Raw genomic sequence first — 23,499 nt, forward strand, 5'->3', positions numbered from 1 at the left:
GTCCTATGATCATAAGAAGATTACTCAGCCATCAGAAAAGATGAATACCCAACTTTTACATCAACATGGATGGGACTGGAGGAGATTATGCTAAGTGAAATAAGTCAAGCAGGGAAAGTAAATTATCATATGGTTTCACTTATTTGTGGAACATAAGGAATAACATGGAGGACATTAGGAGAAGGAAGGGAAAAATGGGGGGTGAGATTGGAGGGAGAGATGAACCATGAGAGACGATGGACTCTGAGAAACAAACAGGGTTCTAGAGGGGAGGGGGGAGGGGGGATTGGTCAGCCCGGTGATGGGTATTAAGGAGGGCACGTACTGCATGGAGCACTGGGTGTTATATGAAAACAATGGATCGTGAATCACTACATCAAAAACTAATGATGTATGGTGACTAACATAACATAATAAAATTAAAAAAAAAAAAAAGCTACTTTACACTTCCAGGTGCATGGAGGGGGCAGAATGAGCTGTTTTTAGAAATGCTCTTGCCATTTAGAAAACAGTGTGGTTGCTGGGGGCGGAGCAAGATGGCGGAGGAGTAGGAGACCTGGATTTCGTCTGCTCCCAGGAATTCAGCTGGATAGGGATCAAACCATTCTGAACACCTACAAACTCAACAGGAGATCGAAGAAAAGAAGAGCAACAACTCTCTCATCAGAAAAGCGACCACTTTCTGGAAGGTAGGACGTGCGGAGAAGTGAATCCGAGGCGATATTCGGGAGGCGAGACGGCGGGGGAGGGGCCTCCGGCAGCCGCTTCTGGCAAGTGATAGAGCCGCGGAGCACAAAATCGGAACTTTTAAAAGTCTGCTCCGCTGAGGGACGTCACTCTGGTGGCTAAGCGGGGGGTGGAACCCTCCGGGACAGTGTGGTCTCAGGACCCACGGGTCACAGAAAGACTGAGGGTGCCTGAGTGCGGCAGAGCTCCCAGGTATCGGAGCAGGGAAGCCGGCTGCAGAGGCGGAGCCCAGGCGCGGGCTCTCAGCTCGGGGTGGCCATAAACCGTGATCCGCGGCACAGTCGGGCCCCTGCTCCTCCAGCAGGGACCCAACAAGCGGCAGATCCGGGGAGACTCACCTTCCTCCCCCGGGAGGAGCCGCGCGGGAGTGCGCCACAGGGATCTGCTGGGTTTGGAGACTCCACCCGGGGTCGGGGGCCAGAGATAGAAACGCGCGGTCACAGGCCGGGTGAGCATGGAGTGCAGCCGGAGATCGGGGAGACGGGAGTGACTGATGGCTTTTCTCTGGGGGCTCACTGAGAAGCGGGGCCCTGAGTTCTCGGCTCCTCGGAGGCGGATATTGCGAGGCCGCCATTTTCACTCTCCGCCTCCAAAGCTGTACGGAAAGCTCACAGGGAACAAAAGCTCCCGAGAGCAAACCTGAGCAGATTACTTAGCCCGGACCCGCAAGGGTGGGGCAGTTCCACCTCCGGCAAAGGCATTTGGGAACCACAGCAACAGGCCCCTCCCCAGAAGATCAGCGAGAACAGCCAGCCAAGACCAAGTTTACCGATCAATGAGAACGGCAGAACTCCAGCGCTAGGGGAATACTGCACATAGAATCCATGGCTTTTTTACCATGATTCCTGAGTCTTTCAAAGTTAATTTTTTTAACTGTCTTTTCTTTCTTTCTTTTTTTTTTGAATTTTTCTTTTTCCCTTTTTCAACCAACATCTTATCAATCCCTTTTTTAAAAAAAATATTTTTTATTTTTCATTTTTAGAGCCATATTCTATCCCTTCATAGTAGTTACCCTTATTTTTGGTATATATATATAAGTTGTTCTCTCTTTAAAATTTTGAGATACAGTTTCTTCTAACAGATCAAAATATACCCTAAATCTCTAGTGTATGGCTTTGTTCTAATCTCCTGCCTGATCACATTCTCTCCCCCCCTTTTTTTTTAAAATCCTCTTCTTTCTTTTTTCAACCAACTTCTTATCAATTCCTTTTATAAAATCTTTTATAATTTTCATCTTTACAGTCATATTCCATCCCTTCATCGTACTAGCCCTTATTTTTGTACATATATAAGTTTTTCTTTCTTTAAAATTTTGGGAGGCACTTTCTTCTAACAGACCAAAATACGCCCAAAATCTAGTGTGTGGCACTGATTTATGCACCAGCCTGATCATATTTGATCATATTCTGTTTTTTTGTTTTGTTTTGTTTTTATTTGTTTTTATCTTTTTCTGTCTTTTTTTCTTTTTCTTTTTTCTTTCTTTCCCTTTCTTTCCCTCCAGTTTCAGGTCTGTTCTGATTTGTTTAGGGTATATTTTCTGGGGACATTGTTACCCTGTTAGCAGTTTGTCCTCTCATTCATCCTTTCTCCTTTGGACAAAATGACAAGATGGAAAAAAATCACCTCAACAAAAAGAACAAGAGGCAGTACCGGCTGCCAGGGACCTAATCAATATGGACATCAGTACGATGTCGGATCTAGAGTTCAGAATCATCACTTCAAAGATACTAGCTGGGCTTGAAAAAAGCATGGAAGTTATTAGAGAAACGCTTTCTGAAGAAATAAAAGAACTAAAATCTAACCAAGTTGAAATCAAAAAGGCTATTAATGAGGTGCAATCAAAAATGGGATAACTGCTGGGATAAATGAGGCAGAAGAGAGAATCAGCGAGATAGAAGACCAAATGATGGAAAATAAAGAAGCTGAGAGAAAGAGAGATAAACAACTACTGGATCACGGGGCAGAATTTGAGAGATAAGCAATACCATAAAATGAAACATTAGAATAATTGGGATCCCAGAAGAAGAAGAAAGAGAGAGAGGGGCAGAAGGTATATTGGAGCAAATGGTAGCAGAGAACTTCCCTAATTTGGGGAAGGAAACAGGCATCAAAATCCAGGAGGCACAGAGAACCCCCCTCAAAATCAATAAAAATAGGTCAACACCCTGACATCTAATAGTAAAACTTACGAGTCTCAGAGACAAAGAGAAAATCCTGAAAGCAGCTCGGGACAAGAGATCTGTAACCTACAATGGTAGAAACATTAGATTGGCAACAGACCTATCCACAGAGACATGGCAGGCCAGAAAGGACTGGCAGGATATATTCAGAGCACTAAATGAGAAAAATATGCAGCCAAGAATACTATATCCAGCTAGGCTGTCATTGAAAATAGAAGGAGAGATAAAAGCTTCCAGGACAAACAAGAACTAAAGGAATTTGCAAACACAAAACCAGCACTACCAAGAAATATTGAAAGGGGTCCTCTAAGCAAAGAGAGAGCCTAAAAGCAACATAGACCAGAAAGGAACACAGACAATACACAGTAACAGTCACCTTACAGGCAATACAATGGCACTAAATTCCTATCTTTCAATAGTTACCCTGAATGTAAATGGGCTAAAAGACACAGGCTATCAGATTGGATAAAAAAACAAGACCCATCCATATGCTGTCTGCAAGAGACTCATTTTAGACCCAAAGACATCCCCAGATTGAAAGTGAGGGGGTGGAAAACCATTTACCATGCTAATGGACACCAAAAGAATGCTGGGGTGGCCATCCTTATATCAGACAAATCAGATTTTAAACCAAATGCTGTAATAAGAGATGAGGAAGGACACTATATCCTACTTAAAGGGTCTATCCAACAAGAAGATCGAACAATTGTAAATATCTATGCCCGTAACATGGGAGCAGCCAATTATATAAGGCAATTAATAACAAAAGCAAAGAAACTCATTGACAACAATACAATAATAATGGGGGACTTTAACACCCCCCTCATTGAAATGGACAGATCATCTAAGCAAAAGATCAACAAGGAAATAAAGGCTTTAAATGACACACTGGACCAAATGGACTTCACAGATATATTCAGAACATTCCATCCCAAAGCAACAGAATACACATTCTTCTCTAGTGCCCATGGAACATTCTCCAGAATAGATCACATCCTAGGTCACAAATCAGGTCTCAACCGGTACCAAAAGATTGGGATCCTTCCCTGCCTATTTTCAGACCACAATGCTTTGAAACTAGAACTCAATCACAAGAGGAAAGTTGGAAGGACCTCAAATACATGGAGGCTAAAGAGCATCCTACTAAAGAATGAATGGGTCAACCAGGAAATTAAAGAAGAATTAAAAAAATTTATGGAAACAAATGAAAATGAAAACACAACCGTTCAAAATCTTTGGGATAGAGCAAAGGCAGCCCTAAGAGGAAAGTATATAGCAATACAAGCCTTTCTCAAGAACAAGAAAGGTCTCAAATATACAACCTAACCATACACCTAAAGGAGCTGGAGAACGAACAGCAAATAAAGCCTAAACCCAGCAGGAGAAGAGAAATAATAAAGATCAGAGCAGAAATCAATGAAATGTAAACCAAAAGAACCCAAAATCTTTGGGATGCAGCAAAGGCAGTCCTAAGAGGAAAGTATATAGCAATACAAGCCTTTCTCAAGAAACAAGAAAGGTCTCAAGTACAAAACCTAACCCTACACCGAAAGGAGCTGGAGAAAGAACAGCAAATAAAGCCAAAACCCAGCAGGAGAAGAGAAATAATAAAGATCCGAGCAGAAATCAATGAAATAGAAACTAAAAGAACAGTAGAACAGATCAACGAAACTAGGAGCTGGTTCTTTGAAAGAATGAACAAGATTGATAAACCCCTGGCAGACTTATCAAAAAGAAAAGAGAAATGACCCAAGTAAACAAAATCATGAATCAAAGAGGAGAGATCACAACCAACACCAAAGAAATACAAAGAATTATAAGAACATATTATGAGCAACTCTATGCCAGCAAATTAGATAATCTGGAAGAAATGGATGCTTTCCTAGAGATGTATAAAAAAAAAAGTGAAGAAACCTGCAGTTCATGTCTTAAACACTTTCATCCCCTTCACAAATAAACCACACTGTTGTCTTTTTTTTATGTTATGTTAATCACCATACATTACATCATTAGTTTTTGATGTAGTGTTCCATGATTCATTGTTTGCGTATAACACCCAGTGTTCCATGCAGAACATGCCCTCTTTAATACCCATCAACAGACTAACCCATCTTCCCATTCCCCTCCCCTATAGAACCCTCAGTTTGTTTTTCAGAGTCCATCGTCTCTCATGGTTCATCTCCCCCTCCGATTTCCCCCCCTTCATTCTTCCCCTCCTGCTATCTTCTTCTTTTTTTCCCCCAGTGACTGTATTTGGTACAATTACTCTATGTAAGCTACAGCGCATATATTTGAATGACCTTCTACCAGAATGAGCTCCTGCTGAGGTGTCTTACCCAGGGTCCTCTCCTTGCCTTCCAGTTTTACGGGAGCCCTATACAGTCCGTGTGGAGGACCAGAAAACCATGAGAGGCAATGTTGCGGTCTTCAAGTGCATTATCCCCTCCTCAGTGGAGGCGTACGTCACCGTCGTCTCCTGGGAGAAAGATACCGTGTCACTCATCTCAGGTAGGCGGGGCACGTCCGGGGCACAGGGCATGGGGCTCACCTTCGAGGCTGTTCCAGGTATTGAATTGGGTCGCTGGATCTGTGTTCATCCTAATAAGAATTAGCATATGCATGGTTGATGCTCTTTGAGGATTGTGTGACTTCAGTGCTTTATATTGCTTTTGTGGCTCGATTCAGATATTCTTCAGTGAATTGACTGATGGACAGAAATAAGTTACTGTACATATAGCCATCATGTTACTTCTCAGAGGCAATTTTGGCTTGTTTCTGCGCCTGAAAATAGGGCAGTAGGGTTTTTGCACCTGTGAGAGTCCTCAGTGATAACACTTACAACTGATAGCCTGAAACTATAATCTGGGAAACAGAAGCTCTGGTTTTCACTGCTGTGACCCTTTCACATGTCTTAAGAGCTATGTGATGTCTCTGATCTCTTTCTTGAAGATTCTATTCAGAGTATGTATTCATTACTGAGATATATATATATATATAATAGGTTTATTTTCAGAACCTGGAAATGACGCAACTGAAATTTTGCTTCTAAGATGTTATAGCTCTTTTCTTGTGGTGTTTAAGTAGATTTCTTGCCCCCTTGCTGTTTACCTGGAAACGGTCCAGTGCTCCTGCTTTGCTCATCTTTGGATAGTGAGTGACCCTGGGCTGCTTTCGGAGAACAGTGGTGATGAGCATCCAATGTGCTATAACAGGTTATAAATGCCTGCTTTTCTTTACATGTCTGTGTGGATGTGTGCACAAGTGTGCACACACACATGCTTTCATACAACTCTTGAATACCCCCCAAATTTTGCCCATTTATAGACCTAAGAAATTGGAACTAAACTCTCACGGTGACATAGCATTTCTGTTTTTCAGCTTATTGATTTTCTAGACAGTGTAGGTTACCAGTGTAGTTAACCATTAAAACAATCATTAAACCATTAGAAAAAATTAAATCTTTGGTCTTTAAAGTACATCCAGTAAACTAGCATGTAACAGACATTATCAGATTTTCTTAACACTGTCCAGTCAGAGTCCCTCGAACTTCACTGAACAATAAATGCCTTGCTGTTATGTTGATTAATCATCATAACTTAACTTAATGTATTGAGAAAATACTAAGCTTAATACCTGAAATATGATTGCAAATAATCATAATAGACTCACCTATACCCTTGTATTTGTTGTGGTTTTTTAAAAATTTTATTTATTTATTTTTAGTAATCTCTAAACCCAGTGTGGGGTTTGATCTCATGACCAAGCGTCACATGCTTTCCTGACTGAGCCAGCTGGATACCCCTACTTGTTGTCTTTAATTAATGGTTTTAAGGGCTTCTCTTTCGACGTCATTTTAGTTTCTTAATGGCAGATGGAGAGATCTGATGACACGTCTCTCTGGCTGAGTCCAAGGCCAGAGTGGAAGGGTATTCACACGCATGTAGTGAGGGCTTGTGGGTGCGCCAAGGGGGAGGATGTGGGACAGGATTTGCAATCTCCCACACTCAGGGGCCTGGGCTGATGGAGGCTCAGCCATCATAGAACAGCCATCAGACAGCCTCCAGGGTTTGCCGTGAAGAGGGAGAGAACAGTGGAGGATTACAAACTGTCTCCGTGTACTTTTACTTGAGGAGACATATTCATTTCTGTTAATATTTAATTGGCCAAAGCAGGTCACATGGTATATCTTACTTCAGTGAGGTGTGCCCAGAAAGAGAGAACCACTGGAGATCTGGGTGAGAAGTAGAAATATCTACCGAAGGTTTTATATACCTATTGATATAAATATCTATATCCATACATATGTTTTATATGTTCGCAATATAAGTTATTTGTAAAAAATATACTGTGTGCATTCTTATGTTTCCTAGGCATCTTTTTTTTTTTTTAAAGATTTTATTTATTTATTTGAGAGAGAGAGAGAACACATGAGAGGGGATAGGGTCAGAGGACGAAGCAGACTCCCTGCCGAGCAGGGAGCCCGATGCGGGACTCGATCCAGGGACTCCAGGATCATGACCCGAGCCGAAGGCAGTCGCTTAACCAACTAAGCCACCCAGGCGCCCCCTAGGCATCTTTAATTAGTGGTATCCCCATGCAGGTTTCATCTTGTTGCAATCGATGTGAATAGAATTTTTTTTTTTTCAAACATGAACCTAATAAAATAAATTAAATGGAATTTTATATCTGGTGAGCAGAAAGAGTCCTGATATGCAAACACAGAGCTGGGGTCTTGCTGATGGGTTCTGATGAGACCCACATCTCCTCAATCATGCATGGGAGCTTTACCCTTTGGCAAAAATTTAAAAACAATGTGTGCCAGGGATAAGCACTTGGCTTTTCTTTTTTGCACAAAAGTATTGAGAAAACTATGTAGTATATAGGCTTTGATCTCATTTAGGGATACTTCAGTAGCAAGTTTTTGTTTGTTTGTAAGTAAGCCATCTAACCAAACACAAGGCATTCTCAAGATGCTCCACGTGGCTCACATGGTGTGTGTGTGCATGTGTGTGTGTGTGTGTGTGTGTGTGTGTGTATACAGAGAGAGAGAGATGGAGAGAGAGACGAAGAGACAGAGACAGAGAGACTGAGACACACCCAGAAAGAGAGTGAGTCAGAGCTGTTTGCATTCTCAGGGAGTTTAACATGAGAACAGTGCCCCGTTGCAGTGTTATGATCTGTAAACAGGAAGTCTGGAAATTATCCTTATAATGCAACTTGTGGTGGTTTGCTATTGGACCCTGTTTCCAGCACCCGAGCTCCACTCATTGGGGCTGCCAAAAATGCCCAGGGAAGGAGGTCATGAAGCCATTGGAGGTGACAAAATGGTTAAAAACATTGGGGATCTTAATAAGCCAGTTCCTTATGGTTTTGGTGGAGAAGGATTACATTTCTCGCTGGCGGCCAGGGCCGTGAGTGAGGTGGGGCACAGGGGACTACACATAGGAGGTCAGGAGGTTCAGAGGATGAGCCCGGGGCGTCCATCCTGTAGGCAGCAGGGGGACATCTGGATCGTATGCATGGCAGATTGTCTGCAAAAGGTTAATTTGTCTGTGATTTGTAAATAAACGGATAGCCCCAGTGCCTCCTTGCTAAACTGATTTAGATTTGGTGGTTGGCAGGGGCCGTCACCCCATGTCAGTCTTTCTGGGATTCCAAGACAGCCCAGCCCTCAGTGAATCTGGCTGGGAATGCTCCCAGGAAACATGCCTGCTCTGCACACATCACTTCCTTCGATGGAGGAGGGCAGTGAACCAAATCCTCCATGAAAATGAGGCTGTGTGAGTCTCCACCACAGTGGATAGAGTGGGAAGAGAAGACTGGGAGTGGGGCTGATCCAAGAAAGCTGGAGCTCCCACAGGCCACACAGGGCCTTGGCCACTGTCCCTGCATACATGGGGCTCGTGGCAGGAGCTCGCCTGCACAAGGAGAGGCCTGTCCCCTGGGGCTCCGCTCTTGTCCGCCCCCTCAGCCTCTTGGGTCCAGAGCTCCCTGGGGGAAGGCCAGAGAGGCAAGGCCTGCTTCTGGTTGGTGAGCATCCAGCTTCTGCAGACCTTCTAGGCCAGGGCTCTTTGGAAACCTAGGCTAAGGTGAATGGGTATCTGTCGCCTAGGAAAAAATGTAAATATCGGTGAATTCCTATAAAAAGAAAGGAATGGCTTCTATGGGCATGTCTTACTAATTTTTGCCTTTTACCTTGGTTGAGCAAATCAATGACTGGGCTATGTTCTTGCAGGGGTGAGAAGCACCAGTCATGTCTGTCTGGGTTTCAACGTGAGCTGTATGGATTCATTAGCCGTTCTAACAGTTGTGTTCATTAGCTTATTACACATGAGGTCATGCATTGATTTCTTTCCAGGGGAGGTTTAAGTTGGCCTGACTCTAAACTCAGGAATCGAGCTGTGCCTCTCTTATCAGATGAGGTCATTAGATCACCAAATTAAGAGCATTAATGGGTTCATTTATTTTAAATGATCTTTGGAAAGAATCCTCCAATGGTCTTGTTATGGACTGAATGTCCATGTCCTCTTAAAATTCATATGTTGAGGTCCCAACTCCCAATGTGATGGTATTCGGAGGTGGAGCCTTTGGAAGAATTAGGGTTTGAGGAGGTCATGAGGGTGGGGCACTCCATGATGGGATTAGTGTCCTTAAAATGAGAGACACCAGGGCCCTCCTTCTCCACTGTATGAGGACAGTGAATCTCAGAAGAGGGCTCTTACACAACCCGACTGTTGAGGCAGCCTGTTCTTGGACTACCAGCCTCCAGAATTGTGAAAAATAAATGCCTCTTGTTGAAGCCACGCAGCCTGTGGTATTTTATTTATTTATTTATATATTGCAGCCAGAGCTGGAAAAACAGGCTGAGAAGTAGCCATCCCATAATTCCCCCAGGGGAAGGAGAGGCACGTGATGTCTGATGCTACTCTGTGCTCTGCTTTGCCACCTCCCTGGGCTCTTCACCTGACCACAGGATGGCGTGTGGTCCACCTTCACTCTCATACTCTGGCAGATGGATGATAGGCACTGGGGAACGTGTGGAGGGAACACATCTCAGGGACAGGTGCACATTGTGCGTCTACTGTCCTCAATGATCTACTGCCTTCTACCTAAGAGAAAGGAGACAGGAAAAGCAAGAGCGATGATGTCCATACTCATTTTCCAACATCCTTATCACTTCTCGTCCTCTGAGCACAAATGAGAGCCTTTTAAATACTAGAATATTAATGTAGCCCAATAAAAGTGTAGTGGTTTGGATAGCGATGTGCCTTGGGAGGTACTGCTGATGTGGAGATACGCAAGACCCCATCCCAGCAAAGAACAGTATTGACAGCTTTATATTTGGGTTTCACTCAGTGGCCCGTTGTGAGTTTCTTCCCGATTAGGGAGGCTGGCAATGAGAGAGCCCAGCATTCTGCGTCTGTTTCCTCTGATAAAATTCTGAGAATCTCACCGGGGGTTTAGCTACATTAACATCAAAGACACAGCCCAAGGGTAACCGGATTTGGAAAATGGAAAACAGTGAACATTTTACTATTCCCAGAGAATCTGCCTCCCTCTTTAGCACTGGCCCAATTTTCTGTTACGATATTTCCCATCTGACCACCTTTATTAGTGATGACTCAAGGAGAATGTTATTTCTTAGGATCAATGAGTTCAAGCCTACAGATGATTATCTGTTTCCTGTATTTTGGGTAAAAGTGAACAATTTTCTGCCCAGATTAAATATCAAAGGACATTAGCCCAGCACTTCACATGAAACACTTGTGGTGGTTTATGGATGCAGTATTTGGGTCTGGTCACCACAGATAAGGCGGGATCTGGGCTTGAAGAAGCCCCCGGTGGAGACGGCTTCTGCTCTCAGGGAGCTGAGCGGGGAGATTACCGTGGTGTGTGTGGTGTGAGCATGGGGACAGGCAGAGGGGTGACCACCACAGGAACACACACCTGCAGTGTGTGGGAGGGACACGAGTGGGGAGAGACAGAAGCTTTCCCAGAAGTAGTGGCCGTTTAAGAGAATGTTGGTTTGCATTTTATGCTGGGGAAAACAATTACATCGCAAATACAGTCACCCCAGGTAGGCAAGGTTTTCAAGTTTCAGCAAACTTAAATTAAAAGCAGGTTTGATGTACTCTGTTGTCTTTTGGAGTGGGGGGCACAGGTGCTGGGAGCAAGGAGGGCTGTATGTGGCCCGTTGTCTCTGTTCATGAACCCCACAACTCTAAGAGAGTGCACGTTCTCGCCTCCGAAGGCACTCATATTTTCATTTTACTCCTAGTCACTGAGCATTTTCAAGGTGACCTGCGACGAAGCTGCTCAGGTTGCCATGGTGGTGATAAGACCCAGTTCTGCCCTCAAGGTGCTTGTGAGTAAGGGGAATGAGATCAACATCAAAATGACTTAGGGGACAGGCCTATTGTCACCTGAAGGCCTGGTCTTTGATTTTAAAAGTCTAGGGATGTGATGAGCACTGGGTGTTCTATGCAACCGATGAATTACTGAACTCTGTATCAGAAACTAATGATGAACTATATATTGGCTAAATGAATTTAAATAAAAAATAAATAAAAGTACCAGGGAGTTGCAGGAAGAAAGAAGCACTGTTCACTGAAAAAGAAATTTGTAGGTGCAAATGGAAACTGTTAAAGGAGCATTTTCCTTTCCTCCCTCCCTCCCTCCCTCCCTCCCTCCCTCCCTTCCTTCATTCCTTCCTTCCTTCCTCCCTACCTCCCCATCTATCTTAATTTCCAGCAAGTGGGAGCCTCGTTACAAACACTCGAAATCAGCATAGGATGGATGTAGCAGACTGGAATTAGAAAGGTGGAGAGATGTAATATTTTCACTGTGCTATATTTTGAGCAAGTGGGATAACTGAAAAATGGGCAAGTGCACAGGATAGGAGGGTCCTGGTCTCTTTCTTTTTAAAAAGCCATTACTTGATTATACTTTTGCCACTTAAGTCTATTTTCACTAAATTAGTTTTTGCATGCTACTCTGCTGCCACCTGAAAGTAATTAAAACCTGTCTGGGGAGTGCAGAGGAAACTCCGCCTGACACTGGGAATGAAGGTGATGTTAGACAGGTGGCTCAAGTCTGGCATTCCGGAAATAAACCACTAGTGAGATCCTGAAAGATCCAGAGTGAACAGAAAGTCTACTAAGTGTCAGCCTTCAGAGAGAAGACATATTCCCAGTCTCAAAATCAGAAACTGTATTGAAGATTATAGCTCAAAACAAAAAAAAATGTTTTTGACTTTTGAACTTCTGAGACAAGTAGACACATGGCTAAAGACATGTTAACATAATGTTTTAAAAAAGAAAGAAAGGAAGAAGAAAGGAAGAGAGGGAGAGGAAGGAGGGAAGGAAGGAAAGGAAAGGGAAAGGGAAAGGAAGGGAAGGAAAGGAAAGGAAAGGAAAGGAAAGGAAAGGAAAAAGACAAGGAAAATGTGGTAGCAAATATATCCCGGAGCATCTTAGGGTGTGTGTATGTGTATGAGACATCTCTTCTGCCGTGAAGTTTTTGGGTCATTAGGTCAGCCTCACACACTGCTTGGTTTCCTACCAAGGATCACCAGGGGATTTTGGCTGCTGATTGCAGCTCCCACAGATTAGCTGGTGACCAGGGAGCAAATCTCTTTTTTTCCCTGCCGCAGCTTCCATATGTAGATAGAAGATGGTTTTACTGCTCCCTCTCCTAGTAAAATGGCAGAATATTAAAACCCCAAGTTGAATATTTCATTTCTCAAGCCAGCTCTTTTTTTTTTTTTTGTCTTAGATTTAATCACATAGAAGTTTTATTTTATTTGTGTTTCAGAGGCTTGGTGATTTGCTAGGAGGACTCCCAGGACTCAGCATATACTTTTACTCACCTCTGTGATTTATTACAGTGAGAGGATACAGAGCAAAATCAGCAAAGGGAAAAGGTATATGGGGAGAAATCTGGAGGAAACCAGGCACAAGCTTCCAGGACTTTCTTCCCCATAGATTCGCATAGGTCACACTTAATCCCCATAGCAGGGAACGATGACAAGTATAAAGTGCTCTCTACCAGGGAACTCATTAGCGATTCAGTGTTTAAGGATTTTACTGGAGGCCAGTCACGTGGCACTCTCTGCCTGGCATGTACCAAAATTCCAGACTCCCAGAAGGAAAGTTTAGGTGTTCAAGAAACCCTATTGTTTGTATAGTTTAGACACAGTGAGGTGGCCAGAACCCTCCTGAAATTCCAGTTACCAGACACCAGCCAAGGGTCAGCCTTGCAAGCAGGCCTGTTAAGGAAAGCAGTTCTAGACCTATTATGTTAATTGGTTTCTGTACAGGGCGGTTTTCTCAGAGATGGCAGCTCATTGCTTGTCACCCAGTCGACAGTACCTTTTTGAATGTGCCCAGCACCAAATGCTGGAGAAAGCATGTGAATAACTTCTTCCTAATCTTGCATGGTCTGGTCTCTACCACTTGCATGCTACTGAAACTTACATTTTCAAGGTCACCCAGGACTTCCTAATGTCAAATCCCAACGGCAAGTCTGACTTCCTTGAAGAAGCTATGCCTGACCTTCTTCCTACATTGGTGGCCCCCCTTTGGTTGGCTTTCTCCTCTCTGATTATTTCTGCACTGTCTCTTTCCTTATTTTTTCCTCCCTGCTCAGAAATGTAAATAGATCCCAAAACTCAGTCTTTACCCCCAGCTCCTTCCAATCTCCACTTTCTTTATTGGTCATCTCATTTCTTTCCTGGGGCTTTGTCCATTATGTCCATGTAGATGATCCTAACTTTGGGCCTGTCTTCTTCCCTGGGCTTGCTTATTCCCCACTGTCTGCTCCCCTCCTGCCACCTCCAACAGAGCATAACTAAAGCAGAATTCAGCATTCTTTCCAACCACAAATGAATTTGCCTTTGAATTACTTCTTTCTTTTTTTCCTCCAGATCTTAATTATTAGTTTCCAAAGTTTCACAAACTAGGTGCTAACACCTTAAAACAACAGAAATGTATGCTCTCACAGTTCTGGAGGCTAGAAGTTCAGGATCAAAATGTCAGCAGGGCCATGCTCTCCCTGAAGGCTCTAGGGAACAATCTATTCTATGCATTTCTCTGAGCTTCTGGTGGTTCAGCTGGTCCTTGGCATTCCTCAGCTTATAGATGCATCACTGCAATGTCTGCCTCTTTGGTCACATGGCCTCTGTCCTGGGCATGTCTCTGTGTCTCTTCTCTTTTATAAGGACACCAGTCAGATTGGATTAAGGGCCCACACTACTCCACAATGATCTCATCTTAACTAATTACATTTATGATGACCCTATTTCCAAATGAGGTCATATTTCTTTTTTTTTTTTTTTAAGATTTTGTTCATTTATTTAATTGACAGAGAGAGAGAGACAGCGAGAGAGGGAACACAAGCAGGGTGAGGGGCAGAGGGAGAAGCAGGCTTCCTGCAGAGCAGGGAGCCTGATGCGGGGCTCGATCCCAAGACCCTGAGATCATGACCTGAGCCGAAGGCCAGGTTAAGCCAGGCTTAACCAACTGAGCCACCCAGGCGCCCCGAGGTCATATTTCAAGGTTCCAGGAAGGACATGAATTTTGGGAGGACGCTCTTCAACCCAGTACATTAACAAATCCCAATTTCTTTTGACCCTCTATTACACCTATTTTACATCTTTTTATCACCTGCTTGACAACTAACAAATGTGTATCAAATGAGATCCTGAAATAAAAACAATTTCAAAAGGAAGGACACAAAAAGAAGAAAGTTTCAGTGCACAGTGCCCATACCTGAATGACTTTTCCCGTGCTGGCCCCTTTGCCCTGTCCCAGCTGTGTTAGAATGCCAGCTGGTAGCTACACAATTAGCTGCTTCCCCCTCAGCTGTGTGTAGCCTGCCCTTGTGTCAGACTGGGCTAGGGGCCAGGATGGGGACAGAATCAAGATGTTCCAGAGCCAAGACACCAGGGACTATAGGCAAACTGCTTGACTTATATTTTCAGATCATGCTATGGACTGAATTGTGTCCCCACATTCATGAGCCCTAACCCCCAATATTTGGAGATAGGGTCTTTAAATGGTAATTAAGGTTAAATGAGGTTTTAAGGGTTGGACTCTAGTCCAGTAGGACTATGGCCTTATAAGAAGAGGGAGAGAGACATGTGAACACTGAACACACAGGAGGAAAGCAAGGGGGCTCTCACCAGAAACCAACCCTACCAGTACCCTAATCTCCGATTTCCAGCCTCCAGAACTGTGAGAGTACATTCCTGTTGTTTAAGCCCCCCAGTGTATGGTATCTTGTTATAGCAGTCTGAGCTGACTAATATAGATGATATGCATATAAACTCACTTTCTCAATCTAATTCTGCCACTTCAAAACTCCGCATGTTACATTGCTTCCCCACCCAACTTTCTAGGTTTCACTGACACATTAGTAAATAACATATATGAAGCAATCTGATGATAAAGTGAGCTCTCACGCTTTTGATAAATGATTCTATTTTCAGGTGCAGTGGATATTTTTGTAATTTAGAGTCCTATGCTTCCCTCCCCTAAGGGAAAGGAGGACATTTATTACTGGAAAGATGAATAATAAATTTCCCAAATGGCTAGTCATCTGAAAACTTATATGCAATACAAAATTTCCTATGTGAGTGAAACCATATGGTATTTGTTGTACACCTGAAACCGGTGTAACCTTTTGTGTTAACTATACTAAAAAATATTGTGATGTGATGAGCACTGGGTGTTGTACACAACTGATAAATTATTGAACACTACATCTGAAACTAATGATGTACTATATGTTGGCTAATTGAATTTAAATAAAAAATTTAAAAAAAAATTTAAAAATTAAAAAAATTTCCCCCCAATGTACCCCAAATTCAAAAGTCAATCCCAAAGTAACTGTATTTTTGTTGGATAAACAATCACTTCGGATTGAAATGTCTACAACTAAGCCCTATTTGCAGTGGCTGTGCTGTGTCCATGTGTGGGGAACTAATGAGAATATTTACAGGGGCCCCTGGCTGGCTCAGTTGGTAGAGCATGTGATTCTTGATCTCAAAGTCATGAGTTCAAGTCTCACATTGAGTGTGGAGCTTACTTTAAAAAGGGGGATTTTTATAGAATATTTTAGTCTGTTTAGTTTCTGGAAACATAGTGATAATGCCCACTATTGACTGTCCAGAATTGGGCTATTTGAAGAATTGAAAATCTCTAGCACATGCTGCTTTGTGTGAGCACAGTCAAGATGTCCTTTGTGGAGAAGCTAATAAGCAGGTACAGTAAATAAACAAATATAGACTGTTTTCAAAATCTCCCAACTGGGTCACACGCTCTTCCAGGGAAGGCTTCAGGCTTCTGTTCACCTTTCATTTTGCCAACAGTCTGTGTGATGTCTTGGGCTTGAACTTAGACCTGGCTTTGGGTCCCAGCTTCACAGCTATGAGAGCTTCAACAATTAATTACCTCTCTGTAGAACTGGACACAGTATTTTGATAAAGATTAGAAAATGCCAGGGGAGGTGCTCCATGAATTATAAATACCTAGCCAATTCCTGGTCTCTAGCTATGTATTCATCTATCTAGTCAGAAGGCATGAGGATGGACCCTGAAGCTGATGTCTAGGTCCACATTCCCAATCCACCACAGCCTACACTGTGGCCTTGGGCTGATCATATAACTTTTCTATGCCTCAGTTTCCTCAATTGGAAAATGAGAGCAACAACAGCAATAACTACATCATAAGGTAGTTGTAATGATTAAATGAGTTAATCTACATAAAATGCTTAGAACAGTGTTTGGTGTAAATGTAGGCATTGTTGTTGTTACTATTTATCTTCTGTATAAACTATTCCTCCTCCAGAAAGCAGGTGCTCAGGACTACATGATTTCCAAACAAATAAGAAACTGTTTGTGTGTGCTTATTAGGGAGCAAAAGCAGAAATTATTCTATTTAAGAGGAATTACTAAAATGCCAGGTATGATGAATGATCTGGAGTCCTGCAATTTCAATGTAAAGGTGTTAGAATGCTACTGAACTAATAATCTCTTGGGTTTTATCAAAATAAACAACACTTTATTAAATGTTTACTTTTATTAAACAGAAATCAGATAATATATAATGAGCAATGAACTAGAGTAAGAGGCTCTTTACTTTCTGCCTTACCCCCAGAGAGAAATCAGAAGACCTGTTTGAGGAAAGGTTTGAGCTTACATTGAAACACTTGCAAAACGTTTGGGTTAGTGATCTATGTCAGGTTCTATCGAACAACTTCTAACAGCCCTGTAGGTGGTTATTCTCAGCAGCCCCTCTTCCCAGATAAGAATACTGAGGCACAGGGTGTTTCATGCACTCATCCAGGTCTTACCTTGCGGTTCTCCCTCTCTAGAAAATATGGACATTTGTTACTGGAAAAATGAATAATAAATTTCCCAAATGGCTAGTCATCTGAAAACAGAGGTTCTGCCTTTTGAAAAGTCTTTTGGTTTTCTACAGCACCCAAATGTGTGAGAGTCAACAAAAGTTGTCAGTTGAAAGACAAACAACTTATAACAGCTGTAACTTGAGAGTAGGGACTTATTTAACCAAGAAAAACATTTTCAAATATGGTATGATTTTGGATAGTTGACATATCTAGGACATTTCATGTGGTTTGGGGATAATATGCTTTATGTTTTTTGAAACAATATTCCCCAACTAGAGAAAAATTCAAATACATGAAACTGTCTAGGATAAAAATAATTTTCTTAATTTTGATTTTATTTAAAATCATACCTTCCCACTGACCTCAAGTATAACATTATGATGCCCGGCATATAATAGTAGCTTGATAAATGTTTACTGAAAGAATGTTGAATGAGCAACTGTTCCATTAAAATTATGGTATTTTCTTTCAAATTATTCTTAATGCTTTAAGAAGAGCTTTTCCTTTCCTATATATATATATTTTTAAGATTTTATTTATTTATTTGAGAGAGAGAATGAGAGAGAGCAAGCACATGAGAAGGGGGAGGGTCAGAGGGAGAAGCAGATTCCCCGCTGAGCAGGGAGCCCGATGCGGGACTCGATCCAGGGACTCCAGGATCATGACCTGAGCCGAAGGCAGTCGCTTAACCAACTGAGCCACCCAGGCGCCCTCCTATATATTTTTTCTACTACTCTGAAGCACAATTTTACATCAACTTCTCCTCCCAGTGCAAAGTGTCTGGGCAGGTCAAATTCCATGCAGCCTGGCGTTTCACAGCAGACTTGCACAAAATGATTATGCTCTAAGGGAAACAAATATTCCCAAATCCCCAATATTTGTTAGTCCCAAAGCAAAAGCTGTCGCCCGTTATTCTTGTGAAATGATTTTATTTTTGTCACCTTCCAGTTTTGTGCTGTGACATTTGTTAAAATTTCCCACTGACTGCTGGGTAGGTGCACAAGACAAAGGAGATCCTTCCATGCCAATACCTTTAGGGACATTTTATTTATTTATTTATTTATATTATTATTATTTTTAAAGATTTTATTTATTTATTTGACAGAGAGAGACACAGTGGGAGAGGGAACACAAGCAGGGGGAGTGGGAGAGGGAGAAGCAGCCTTCCCGCTGAGCGGGGAGCCCGATGCGGGGCTCGATCCCAGGACCCCGGGATCATGACCTGAGCCGAAGGCAGACGCTTAACGACTGAGCCACCCAGGCGCTCCAACTTTAGGGACATTTTAGAACATTTTCTAATGCACGAGGTCCACAGCCAAGCCATTATTCCTCACATTTTACTGTACTCATTTCTCTAAAGGGAGGCGCACACACACACACACACACACACACACCCCTTCAGTAAACATAGTCAACTCTCCTGTATAGCTTTTGTGTGTAGGGGTGCCCGTTTCAAACATGGATCAGTGTGCTTCCCCAATTTATGATGCTACATCTGTAAACTATAGAATTTCTGTGTGGAGGAGGGTCAGAGTATCTTTTTGATGTGGATGGTGGAGCCTTAGAGAGGTCACATGACCAGAATCAGGAATGGCGGCTGCCTAGCGGGGGGCTCACCCATGTGAGTCTGGGTGACAGTGGGAATGTTGCCTAGAGCCTCATTCATCTCTATCACTGCACCAGATTTTGTGTTGGAAAATTATTTCATGGAGGAAGCAGGAGTCAGTGGGGAATCAAACCTGAGATTTTTTTGTGTTTGTTTTGTACTAGTAACTTAAAGATCTTTTATTACTTTCATTTAAGCCCTTACTGTACATAAGGCATTATTTTTATATTTTTAAATATTTTATTTATTTATTTGAGAGAGATGCGGGGAGCACAAGCAGGGGGAGCGGCAGAGGGAGAGGGAGAAGCAGGCTTCCCCCGGAGCAGGGAGCCCGACGCGGGGCTCGATCCCAGGACCCTGGGATCATGACCTGAGCTGAAGGCAGATGCTTAACTGACTGAGCCACCCAGGTGCCCCGATGCATTATATGGCCCATGGAAGAGGTGCACAGGTGAGACAGAGGTGTCTGATCAGGGCTGACTTCAAGTCAATGCGCTTTACTGGAGTGAAGGAGCTGCCCACACTGCTGCACGCTTGGAACTGTTGATTTAAAAGAAGTTCATTGAAGGGGCGCCTGGGTGGCTCAGTCGTTGAGCGTCTGCCTTCGGCTCAGGCCGTGATCCCAGGGTCCTGGGATCGAGCCCCGCGTCGGGCTCTCTGCTCGGCGGGAAGCCTTCTTCTCCCTCTCCCGCTCCCCCTGCTTGTGTTCCCTCTCTCGCTGTGTCTCTCTCTGTCAAATAAATGGATAAAATCTTAAAAAAAAAAAAAAAAAAGAAGTTCATTGAAAATTGTGCTTCTCAGGATAAGTCATTTTGAAATAGACTTAAAATCCCAAGTTTCTGAGTTTTATTTCAATATCAACTACTTCAAACGTGTTTTGATGCAAACAAGTTGTTGCAGATCTGGGAATGTGTGCTGGTAGTTTCTAAAATATAAATATATTCCTTTAGAGGTAGAAATGTGCTTAGATTGATGTTTCTAGACTTTATTTTGGATCAGGGACCAGCTGAGGAGGTAATGCGAACTATGGAATAGTGAGTGGATCCCCAGGAAACACATACGCATCCAAACCTGCGTGAATTCTAGAACCTTTCTGCTTCTCTTCAACCTTGCAACCCATCTACACCCTCCCACCGCCATCCTTACCTGCCCTTGCCCAGACTAACTGGGTGTCCATCCCAGGTGAAACTCTCTCATAGACACATCAGGTAGTGTGAGGTTTTTTTTTTTTTTTTTTTTAAACGAAGTTTGACCTTGAAATCTCCAGCCTCATCCTTTTTCTGATCTCTTATTTGTCCTGCTCCTCTGCTCCCTTTGTCATGCACACATTTCCTCTGCTTCTGTGCCCACTCCATTGTACTGGTAGCTTTCAGTGCAATTGTTCTTGTACCAGGAAAAGTGAGGGGCTTTTATAAAGAGCCTTCATCAAGTCATTTTCCAACTACAGATGATATTAGGAAAGAAAGGCCATACTGAGTTTCCCCCTCCCTAATTAGATGGTGAAATTTTTAGTTCTTGGCATTGTTATCTGTTTGAATTGAAACCCTATCATTGAAAAAGCCAAATGAACTTGGAATTGAGGAGGGCCGTTTCCCAAAACGGAATGCAGCCAGACTTGAGCCCTCTGCAGAAAGCCAAAGCAACACGCCATCTGGGTGCACGTGACACATTTCTACTGCTCCGGTTTCAAGTAATTTGTTCTTTAAAAAATTATCCTAGGATTCAGGATTTAAGGAAAAAAAAATCCATCTATACTGCAAATTCCTGCCACGAATAATCAAATGTTGAAGAGAATTGTATCTCAGCCTGGCAGATATCCTTTAAATGATCCACGAACATTATTCAGGGACTGTACACTTTGCGTTGTCTTTATTTTTTGTCACTCTGTGTCCCAGTCCGTGTCCCAGTGATGTCCCTCTTCTGCTGAATTCCCCTCTGTTTCTTGCCATTAAGTGAGGAGAAAATATAGCAGTGCGTGTCTCACCCATTTGCTCTTCTGCGGATTCCTGTGTCATTCCATCAGCAAAAGACGGGAGCCTGAGCATCCCATCACTGGCCGTGCCCTCAGTGACTCTCTAGCAAAAGGTTTCCACACAGCTCCGAAGTCGATTTTACGCGTGAGATGCACAGAACCTCTGATTTCCTTGGGGCCTGATGAGTGATTTTCATTGGTCCCCTTACGTAATTTATTTATGGTCCTGAACACGTGAGCCCAGGTTTATGTTCCTGAATCTCTGGCTCTTTGTTTACTGGATTTGATTCATTGCTACAAAAGATGAATGCATATATGCTGCTCTCTTCCTTTATCAAAATTACCAAAACATTTATTGTAAATGTGTTTAATTTTATGTTGAGGTTTTCAGAAAGAAATCCTTTGTAGATGGTAAGGGCATGCATAATTATCATCTTTCAAGGAAAAGTAACGAAGCTGGACAACCCATTTTATGTACTTAAAACATACACGTGTTGTGTACTCATCACTGATAATCTCAAATTTTATGCCTGTTTGCTGTACGTGGGAAAAATATATACCCATTGTTGCTTCAGTTTTCAATTTAGAATCTAAGATTGAATTACTTCTTACTAATAGTGGCTATTGATTTATAGATCTTTGATATGTACCCTTGTGAAATGGTTATTCAGAAGTAGGGTCGGAAGGCGCAGGGATGTGTGATTTAGGATATGTCTCTTTTGGAGCATTGTTAAATTGTGACAGCAATGAGTGTCCATGCTCCTAAACCCCATGGGTAATAAACAGCAGGATGTTGAAAGTGATGGCAGTTCGAACCTCTGTAAATGTTCAGTAAATTTCTCTGTATGCATAAGGTACATGAGATGGAAAACCCACTTTTACAGAGAAGTGTATTTGTTTTTTATTTATTTATTTATTTTTTTAAAAGATTTTATTTATTTATTTGATAGAGACAGACACAGCGAGAGAGGGAACACAAGCAGGGGGAGTGGGAGAGGGAGAAGCAGGCTTCCCGCCGAGCAGGGAGCCCGATGCGGGGCTCAATCCCAGGACCCCGGGATCGCGGCCTGAGCCGAAGGCAGACGCTTAATGACTGAGCCACCCAGGCGCCCCCAGAGAAGTGTATTTGTTAATAACCATCATATGTGACCAGAATGTAAGGCAATTTAGGATGATGCACTTTTTCCTTTAATTTAAATTTGGCTCATTTATCTCCAGTCTCAAATCCTTTTCTCAGAGAATTAGGTGGGACAGAAACTATAAATTAGGGACAGTGACTTGCACTCAGTCATTGGAGTGGGCGTCCCGTGCGAGGGTGAGCACACCGGGCGGAAACAAGAGAGGGCTGCGACAGAAGAAGGCGAGTTAGCCGGATGCGTGCGTCTCATCCTGCACACCCATATTCTCCCTGACGGCGGCATGATTCATTCAAAGGCTTATTGATTTCTTTCTTCTCTGCGCTAGCCTGCTGACCTGCTTTGTTGACAGGTTTGTGTGGATCAGACCGATCTGACAGTCGGAACTGTGCTAGTGGATTAGTCCCTGTGGTCTGGGACAAATATTTTATACCTAGTAGCCCTCATCAACAGTGAGAGAGAGATCCGTTAACGCACCTTCCTATGCCATGGCGTGAATTCAGGGACAGCAGCCTACAATCAGAAGCAGCTGGGGCTACTTGTTTAGTAAATGTGCAAAGTGTGTGTGTGTGTGTGTGAGTGTATGCGCCTGGTTATGTATGGCTGTATGATGGAGTAAGAACTATGGCTTTCTCACTGTTAGTAACAAACATAAGCCAACATTTAGTTCTTAAAAAATACCTTTTTGAGGGGCGTCTGGGTGGCTAAGATGGTTAAACGTCTGCCTTGGGCTCAGGTCATGATCCCAGGGTCCTGGGATCAAGCCCCACACCCTGCTTCTCTCTCTCCTTCTGCTCCCCCTGCTTGTACTCTCTCTCCCTCTCTGTTAAATAAATAAATAAAATATTAAAAAAAAAAAAGCCTTTTTGATACCGGGATTGACTTCAAATTAATCCAGTGTGTTTGGGGGTGGGGGTTGGGTGTGGCAGGAGGGGATCATTGCTGAAATGGGTGGCGGATACATGGACACTCATTAGGATCATATTTATCTGTTGTGTACATCTGAAATACTCTATAATGAGAAGTTGAAAGAAAAACACCTAGATAACAAACCATAATACTTTTTATTTGAACCTTCAGAGTACATGGTTAGACATGAACAATTGGCACATCATCAAGCCAGAAATAGGCAGATTATGAATGTCATATTTTAAAAATTAATGATACATTAAGTGAAGTGTTGTATTCCTGCTGGTTATGAGCTCTGAAATTCTGGGACAACACTAGAACCATAAAAAAAATGTCTTTTAAAATTAGTGATGCTTCTCCAAGTTGAGAGTGTTCCTTCTCAGTTAATGAGATGAGATATTTTCAACCAGCATTTCCTAAGCTGTGTCCATGGAGAGGTTAAGAGGATAGAAGATGCTCATGTGGATTCTGGGCTTTAAAGAATTAGGAAAGAATATATATATATATATATATATATATATATATATATATATATATATA

At 42.7% G+C, this 23,499-nt stretch overlaps 1 protein-coding gene across 1 annotated transcript in view; it reads left to right on the forward strand.

Annotated features, from left to right (window-relative positions):
* Positions 1–23,499, forward strand: part of DSCAM (DS cell adhesion molecule) — a 709,341-nt gene that overhangs the window by 49,423 nt on the left and 636,419 nt on the right. Inside the window, exon 5 of the mRNA XM_044918979.1 lies at positions 5,289–5,435. Coding sequence (XP_044774914.1) covers positions 5,289–5,435 — 147 coding nt within the window. The remainder of the gene's footprint in view (positions 1–5,288; positions 5,436–23,499) is intronic.

The sequence above is a fragment of the Neomonachus schauinslandi genome, chromosome 1 (assembly GCF_002201575.2).
Source record: "Neomonachus schauinslandi chromosome 1, ASM220157v2, whole genome shotgun sequence".
In the NCBI taxonomy this organism is placed as follows: domain Eukaryota; kingdom Metazoa; phylum Chordata; class Mammalia; order Carnivora; family Phocidae; genus Neomonachus; species Neomonachus schauinslandi.